This window comes from Chenopodium quinoa, unplaced genomic scaffold (assembly GCF_001683475.1).
Source record: "Chenopodium quinoa cultivar QQ74 unplaced genomic scaffold, ASM168347v1, whole genome shotgun sequence".
NCBI lineage: Eukaryota > Viridiplantae > Streptophyta > Magnoliopsida > Caryophyllales > Amaranthaceae > Chenopodium > Chenopodium quinoa.
Genome location: NW_018744092.1, coordinates 4246933 through 4255774, shown reverse-complemented (window position 1 = coordinate 4255774; position 8842 = coordinate 4246933). Strand labels below are relative to the sequence as shown.

The 8842-nt window shown below is 34.8% G+C and overlaps 1 protein-coding gene across 1 annotated transcript; it reads left to right on the top strand.

Annotated features, from left to right (window-relative positions):
- Positions 1 to 395: 395 nt before the first annotated feature.
- LOC110691949 (protein NPG1-like) lies at positions 396 to 8842 on the top strand. The gene is made up of 6 exons (XM_021868931.1): positions 396 to 1104; positions 1417 to 1664; positions 2679 to 2928; positions 3074 to 4284; positions 5443 to 5590; positions 8034 to 8842. Exons 2-6 carry the CDS (start codon positions 1491 to 1493, stop codon positions 8351 to 8353), a joined length of 2103 nt encoding a protein of 700 aa, XP_021724623.1. The 5' UTR covers positions 396 to 1104; positions 1417 to 1490; the 3' UTR covers positions 8354 to 8842.

Here is an 8842-nt window from a genome sequence, read left to right as displayed (position 1 = left end):
AAAAAACAGAGAAATTATGAATTAAAGTAGTATTCAAATCAGTTTTAATCAATCAGTAATTGTTATGGAGTATACTTTTATGCTTTCATCAGTTTTAAACTTTTCATCTCCTAAATTTTAGCCCATTTGTTTGAACATGCCAAAAGACTAACTGGACTAAGGATTTTATTCAGTTACTGTAGTAGAGTAGACGACTTTGCCTGTGCTAGCCCTGATCTTCAACCAATTGATCCAATTTCCACAATAAAAGTTACACGAAAGGAGAAACGGTTTTTTTACCATATACTCTTAAGTTTTTTTTTTATTCATCATATATCCTTGAACTTTTTTAAATTCATCATATACTCCGGAGTTTTCACAAAAATACATCATATTTCAGGAATATATGATGAATAAACAAAAAACTCAGGGGTATATGGTGAATAAACAAAAGACTCACTGACTTCACTTCTTGTTGTGAAAAACTCACTCGTTATATTCTGAACTGTTAATAACTCCCTCTATTCTGTAATATCTTAACCACTCCCTAACAAAGCTACTAGAATTATTATCTGAATTGTTGATTACTCCCTTTGTTCCGTAATATTTTAACCACTCCCCAACCAAGCTAGTAGGATTATTCTCACATAAGTCGAGATTTATTAGCGGGATCATAATAAAGTATTGGGCTCCATCCCAAGAGATATTTAAAGTGGGGTCCACCACTTTTCAAGTCGTACTTAGTAGTTAGTACCAATATATAGCCTTGATCAAATGAAAGGCACAGACTTTCTTAATTACAGTCTTACAGAGATACAGAATCCAACCCAATTAATTAATTTTTTTTTTTTTTTTTTTGAAGATATTAATTAATCCAATTAATTAAATCAATTAAAATTAATTAATAAAATAAAGAAGATTGTAATGAAGTGCATGTTGTTATTATTAGACAGGAATTACAAACCCAATTTCTCCCATCTCGCCACCTTCAACGGATCCCCCACTTTCTTCCCATTTTCAGGAGAGAGAAAATTTGAAAGAGAAACTCCAATTTCTGTGAAAAAATCACATTTTCTCACAAATTTTTTTTTTGATCTTTGAGTAATTTTTCCGAATCAGATTGTTGTAAGTAAATTAATCACATTCTTTGATTTTCATCAATTTTTATTTTTTGTGATTTTGCCGAATTTTCTGATTTTAATTTTGCCGAATTTTCTGATTTTACTACATTTTTCAATTGATCATATGTAATTGATAAAAATGAGAATTCAACAGTTAATCAAACAGTGCCATTGTTATCATTGGTTAGCTGAATTTCTACCTTAGTTTTATATTGATGATCTGAATTTTGATCAACATTGCAATGAAATGATGTTAATTTTAGAGATATTGTTATATATGATGTTTTAATTTTTCTGGGTTGGAATTTTGATTTAGATTGAATTGAATTGGAGGAAGAAAGAAGAAGAAAATTGGGTGGTATTTAGGGCAGGGAATTGGAAGAAATACATATGCCAGGCAGCCAATCGGCAGTTTCGAGCGATCATGAAGAAGAAACGTGGGAAAGGGAATTCCGTGCAAATGGGAATTCCATGAAAACGGCGGAGCTTGAAGCTAAGCTTGATGAGGGAAACATTCAAGAGGCCGAATCGTCGTTGTGTGAGGGTTTATCTCTCAATTTTGAAGTACATTTCCGTCCTTTTATTCATATATATATGATTTTGTAAGATTTATTAAGTTATAGGTGTTTTTTAGATGGCATGTATAGTTGCATTCTTGGTAGAATGAAGGTGGATATTGATTTGCTTGGAGGAATTCTGTGATCATGCATTTTTATGAGATCTTGTTATTGGCATAAATTGAATTTGAGTATGGATTTGTGTTTGTGAAGTTCAATTATTGCCTTCCTTTGGTAGGTCCTTTGTGTATCAACTTTTCCATGCCTAATTTAAGGGTGCAATTATATTCCACCTTTACAACAAGGATGTGAGTTCTTGTAGGTTTTGTAACATGCAAATTGAGAGCCTTTTTAATTAGGCCTAGTGTGCTTGCTTATTTGTAAACGAAAATCAAGTGTCGATTTGTGCGTGTGTGTGTGTAAAGCTTCCATGGGTGTATACTTCAGTTTGTGCATCCAGTTAAATCTCTTATTCTGAAATAACTGGTTCTCCCATAGAATTAAGGACTTGAATTACTGAACTCTCTGCTCTGTTCCTCTTTCTTAGAGTGACGGATTTCATTTTGTCCAATGAGGGAAATTAGAATCTTGTTTAGGCTGATTTATTTGATATTGAAAAACTCTTGTGCTTCCAATATAATGGTTGTCAAATTGGTAAGCCCATTGAGCTATTTTATTTAATTATAAAATAATGAAGTACTGGGTGCCAATGTTTTTTGGCATCAGCTTGTGTTTCAGTGAATGCTTTCAACTCTTGTTGATTGGAAGTTCTTATCTTCATTTAGCTGGTCTGCTCCACTTTTTAATGACTTATATTTTCTTATTGGCCTAGGATGATTGTACCTTTTGATATTTCTTTCTTGTAAAATGTCTCTGTTGCAGTTTCTTTGTGATATAACTATTTTTGCCAATATTTGAGCTCTTTAATACTGTGATGTAAGTTAGCATTAAATTAGCTTCCCTGTCATGTACACAAATGTGCATGCTATGGCTTGTTACTGATTGAATGACTTCTTTACAGGAAGCCAGGGCCCTTTTGGGAAGGTTGGAGTACCATAGAGGTAATGTAGAAGGTGCGCTTCGTGTATTTGAAGGTATTGATCTTCAGTCTGCAATTCAGCGGTTTCAGCCATCACTTAGTGATAAGCCATCTAAAAAGGGTCGCCCTCGCACTGAATCTGTGCATAATGTCCCACAACATGCTGCTGGCCTAGTTCTTGAAGCCATATATCTGAAGGCCAAATCCCTTCAGAAGCTTGGAAGGTTAACTGGTATGGACCATTGTTGACAAGATAACATTAACTCATTATCTTATTTTACTCAATTGGCATTTCATTTCTTTTGATTCCTTCTACAATTTTTCTTTGTTCTGTAAAGAATACAATCAACAAAAGTTTGTTGTTGACCGTTTTGCAGAGGCTGCTGGTGAATGCAAGAGCGTTCTGGATACAGTGGAAAAGATATTCCAGCACGGCATACCTGATTTGCAAGTGGATGGACGGTTGCAAGAGACAGTTAGTCAAGCTGTGGAACTTCTTCCTGAACTCTGGAAACAAGCTGGATCTCATGATGAGGCCATTGCTGCATATAGGCGTGCCCTCCTTAGTCAGTGGAACCTTGATAATGACTTCTGTGCAAGGATTCAGAAAAAATTTGCAGTATTTCTGCTGTATAGTGGTGTAGATGCTGCAGCACCCAGTTTGTCAGTACAGATTGATGGATCTTATATTCCTAGGAACAATTTAGAGGAGGCAATTTTACTATTGATGATCCTAATACGGAAATGTGCCTTTGGCAAGATCAAATGGGATCCATCAGTCATGGAGCACCTTACGTTTGCATTATCTCTTTGCAGTCAAACTTCTGTCTTGGCAAGGCAACTTGAAGAGGTAATGCCCGGAACTTTTAATCGTATTGACCGCTGGGTTGCCTTGGCTCTTTGTCACAGTGGAGCAGGGGAAAATAAAGAAGCCTTAAATTTATTAAGGAAATCTTTACATGATAATGAGAGACCAGATGACCTTATGGCTTTGTTATTAGCAGCTAAGATTTGCAGTGAGGACCCGTTTCTGGCTGCTGAGGGTGTGGGATTTGCACAGAGAGCAATTAATAGTGCATCAGATGATCAAGAGCATTTTAAAGGTGTAGCTTTACGCATGCTAGGACATTGTTTGGGGAGGCAAGCTAAAGTATCCTCGTCTGACTATGAAAGGTCTAGTTTGCAGTGTGAAGCTTTAAAATCATTGGAGGAGGCCCGTAGTTTTGATTCCAGCAACCCAGGTCTTCTTTTAGAATTGGCAATTCAATATGCAGAGTATCGCAACGTAAATGCTGCATTGAGATATGCAAAGCAGTTTATTGATGCGACCGGTGGATCTGTGTTGAAAGGTTGGCGGTTGCTTGCTTTGATCCTTTCTTCTCAAAAGAGATATTCCGAAGCCCAAGTGGTTATTGATGCCGCTTTAGACGAGACTGCAAAATGGGAGCAGGGACCACTTCTTAGAATGAAAGCAAAGCTCAAGATCTTTCAGTCATTACCAATGGATGCAATAGAAACTTATCGTTACCTGCTGGCACTTGTTCAAGCTCAAAGAAAATCTTTTGGTCCTATAAAAGCCAATCATCAGGTTAGGATAATTCCCTGACATTTTATTCATAATACCTGATTGTCTACTAATATTGTCTGAAAAAAATCATTTGATCAATTGGCCCTGCTGCATGTTAAAGATAATTTTGGAAATCTATAGTTTTCATTAAAATTGTAACTTACACGGAGTATCCTATAGTCAGAATTGAATACTCATTTCTCTTTCTGCCTTATCTTTTCTCACAATTTTTGTTATGGCTTCAAGGATGTTCTGTCATAGGCATGCATTATGCATTGATAGGCTTTGAAATTTAGGAAGGCTCAAAATTGTTCTGATATGGGGGTACCTTTTATTTTGATCCAAAATGGTCTCATGACATGATGTCACACTACCTCCCAGGGAAAACAAATTTTCAAGTGGGCAACTTTTCGAAGATTGTAATTTAGCATTGTATAAAATTATCTACAAAGTTCTAAAGCTTTACTGGATGAACTTCTTACGTATGTTATTACTAATGTTAAACTTAAGGTATTTGAACTCTAGTGAAATAAGAATGATGGGAAAAAAAAAAAAGAAATAAATTGTAGTGGATTTGACCCAGGAGTTTCACAAACATAATTTCAAGTGTGTAGCTCTATTACAAATGTTACAGTTTTCCAAAATCTGTTAACTTTAGGTTGCTGGTTAACTTGTACTTCGTTTCTGAAAGTTCTTAACTCTTTCCGTTTTTGTCTGTTTCAAAAGATTCACATTCGTTTTCATCCGTTTCAATAAGTTCTTAATACTTTCATACACTCCATTCTGGCAAACCCATTTTACTACCTTACCCTTATTACCCTACAAGGCTACAATATTTACACCTTTCCACTCATTCTTTCTTACGTTATATGTCCTTTTCTTACACCCACCCTCCTTCTCTCTCTCTCTCTCTCTCTCTGTCTCTCTCTCTCTGTCTCTCTCTCTCTCTCTCTCTCTCTCTCTCTCTCTCTCTCTCTCTCTCTCTCTCTCTCTCTCTCTCTCTCTCTCTCTCTCTCTCTCTCTCTCTCCACAGAAATTCTAATATTACTTTTTATGTATAATGTATTTAAGGGATTAAGGCTTTGATATTGTCATCATCATAGTTGGTGTATTTCTTTCTCTCAAAATATAAATTTATTTATATAGCACTGCAAAGTGATCCTCTTACATTTTTAATAGGCTGATGATGATAAAGTCAATGAGTTTGAAGTTTGGCTTGGTCTAGCAAATTTATACTCAAGCCTTTCTCACTGGAAGGATGTCGAGGCCTGCTTGGAGAAAGCTCAGTCTCTGAGGCAATATTCTGCTGAAACATTACACACAGAAGGCAAGTTGTGATCTGTTTTCTCTGATTGGATGATGATTGAAATGAACTAACTTATTTTTTGAAAAAATGTTTAACTGATTCTAGAGTAAGATTATATACGTGTTAATTTATTCTCACTTAAATCTTTTTGGGACAATTATTACGTAAAATAGGCCTAACATTATGAGTAGAGTGAGATTTATGGGTTGTGGAGTGACTTTCACGAGTAATCTTGACGTTATGTTTAATGGGAATTTTGCTGACATCAGAACATTGGATGGCTTTACTGTTCGGGGCTGTTTTATTCTTGTTTGAGTAATTTAATACTTATGTTCAATTAAGATGCATTTAAAGTACTTTAATACTTATGTATAAAGGTAATGTAATAATGTTTAGTTATCTTATTTTAATTGTGAGGCTTGAGAATGTTGTTAAGCCATCATTCAAATTGATTCATTTTAAAAGTATTGGTACTTAACAATTGATATCACTTAACTGTAAATAAGGTAGTCTGGTACCCTTCAGAATATTAATTCAGTAATGATGTGTTAGTCCCCCAGACCAAAGGTACAAATGCCATTTTCATTCCTGATTTTATTTCTTAGTTTCATGTCAACAGTCTGGATCAACATTTATTTCCTAGATTATAATTTTTTTCTTTGGATTTTTCTAAGTAATTTTCATGAATATTTTCATTTTCTACATTGTATCAGAACCTTTCAAAAAGCATTGTAGCCCTAACTTAAAAATAGTTATATGACATCCCTGCAATTAACTTTACATAGACAAGTGTTGCTAGGATAAGTTATAAGGACTTCTGATAAATATTAACGAGTCTTGATGACTTGCTTTAATTAAGTTTAAAAGTCGGAAACTGCAACATAACTTTAATTAAGATCTTAGTATCAAAATACATAACTAAACATTATTCCATTACCTTTATACATAAGTATTAAAGTACTTTAAATGCATCTTAATTGAACTTTTAAGCATCCCGTTAACAACAGAGACATTGTGTATTACTTTCTAATTAAGGGGTACAATTTATAATCATTAAAAGGGAGGATACAACATGAAAAGTTAAATAATATAGGGAGTTAAGGACACTAATTGGGAAAAACCCTAAATTTATTTTGTACCATAAGACAAGGACTTTGAGGGGAGCATTGGTTTTTTGTGTCACACAAATAGATAAACGGCCTGAAAGTTGTCCTTTTCCATCACGGCTTTTTATAACAAATAATTGTTTTTTTGCAATTTACGCTATGTTGAATAGGAATATTTAAAGAGAAAGAGGGGGAAGGGAAATTGAGGAATATAATTTCCCTTATTTGGATAAGACATAGGGTAAGGGAAGGGAAAGGAAAGGAAATGGAGGGGTACATTTGCCTTCCCATTTTTTTTAATCCAAATCGCTCCATTGTTGGAGAAAACTAGAAGGAAAATGGAAGGTCACGCCCTCCCCTCACCTCCCTTTCTCTTCCCTTTTTTTTCTTCCCCTCCCTTTCCCTTCACTACTGTCATCCAATCATAATGTTAATCTGCTTGTCATGGATAATGTTTCTTAAGTCATGACTGAACCAGAAAGGGTTACTAGTGCCATTTTGATGCGGTCTTTTTGTTAAATTAATGGTTAAAAAATTCCTGTAGCTTATGCCTTTATGACATTGCTTATTGTATGTAGTTGTTTATTAGACCGCCAAAACAATAAATAGTTATGCAGCAATGTTATTGCGCCTTGTTGTGTACAAGGTAGCAGGCTATTAAACCTTGATATTGAACTAAATGAAAAAGGAACATAGAATTACGGATGTGAAACCCATCATCCTTCATTAAAAAAGAATATGGATTTTGAATTTTTGCAAGCGTTTTGAATTTTATGTTTAGGTGAAAAATGTAACCTGAATTCCTCTTGGTAAGCTCACTTATTATATCTGACGTACTGCTGCATATGTTATTTGATATTCCAATTTTCCTGAATTAGAATTTTAAACTTCCACACCCCCCCCCCCTCCTCTCTCAAAAAAAAAAAAAAAACAACCACTTTGTTGAAAGCATTTTCTGGTATAGTAAATCTATCACCATTTTGGGTTTGGCTTTTCACTGTAAACAGAGAAAAATGGTTTAGAAACTGGTTTAATTAATGTTTAGAGGAATTTAAAGAAGGCTTCAAAATTAAGGACTATCTAGAGAGGATTAGACCATTTAAAAGGAGATTTCTGAAAATTATGGGAGTACTGTAGTGCATTGAGCTATGACTTGAGATATGTAATGTACTTAGACGGCCAGAAATTCTACCACTATACGAAGACAATCGATGTATCATGAAGTATTTCAGTAATTGGTTGCATAATTCCAGATTGATTTTAAATAAAACTGAAGGTTTCAGAGACCTCTGTTTGATTGATTTCTGAGGTAATAATTGTGTTTTCATGATTTTTTTTTTTCTATTCTATTTTAATAGGTGTCATGTATGAAGGGCGTGGGCTAGTTAAAGAAGCTTTGGCTGCTTATACCAATGCTGTTTTGTTGGACCCAAATTACGTGCCCTGCAAGGTACTGCTCGGTGCATTGTTGTCAAAAATGGGACCTCAAGCATTGCCTGTGGCAAGAAACTTGTTGTCAGATGCATTGAGACTTGAACCTACAAGTCATAAAGCTTGGTATTACCTTGGATTGGTACATAGAGATGATGGACGAAATGCTGATGCTGCAGAGTGTTTCCAAGCAGCTTCAATGCTTGAAGAATCTGATCCTATCGAAAGCTATACTTCTGTTCTTTAGATCTTATTGAGCTGTCGTCTGCACTCTGCAGAATACAATTTTCCTCTCCTAAAGAAAATATAGGTGGTATTCTTTCCTATTCATGTGCAACTTTTCCGTTTCTTTTTCTTTTTTCTATTGGTTTGAGGGGGTGAGAGTCATCAGTCATTGGTGGATATGCACAAACATGCATATCCTTGGTACTGCACGTCCAAATGGCTGAAATTTTGACAGAGTACTGATATGATAGAAGACTTTGTATGATGTATGCATTTCAATAGTTTGTGAAAAGAAAATCTTAGGAATACTTTCTCTCGGAAACACCGGCCTGGTCGAAGAAGATGAGTGGTTGTTGAAGAATACAGAAGTGTTGTCTGTAACAATGATAGGCTGAAGGAGGTGATAAGATGGCTAGTTCTTATTTATGTATCTAATTGCTAAGGATGTGTCATGTGTAAATATTATTAACTTCCATTCAATTATTCAATATACAAAATAATTTATTTTAAA

Bases quoted from the DNA above. Each gene is read 5' to 3' on its own strand.
- LOC110691949 (XM_021868931.1), top strand. From the start codon at position 1,491: ATGCCAGGCAGCCAATCGGCAGTTTCGAGCGATCATGAAGAAGAAACG. The intron at 1,665-2,678 runs GTACATTTCCGT...ACTTCTTTACAG, and splicing joins GTTTATCTCTCAATTTTGAA to GAAGCCAGGGCCCTTTTGGG. The intron at 4,285-5,442 runs GTTAGGATAATT...CATTTTTAATAG, and splicing joins CTATAAAAGCCAATCATCAG to GCTGATGATGATAAAGTCAA.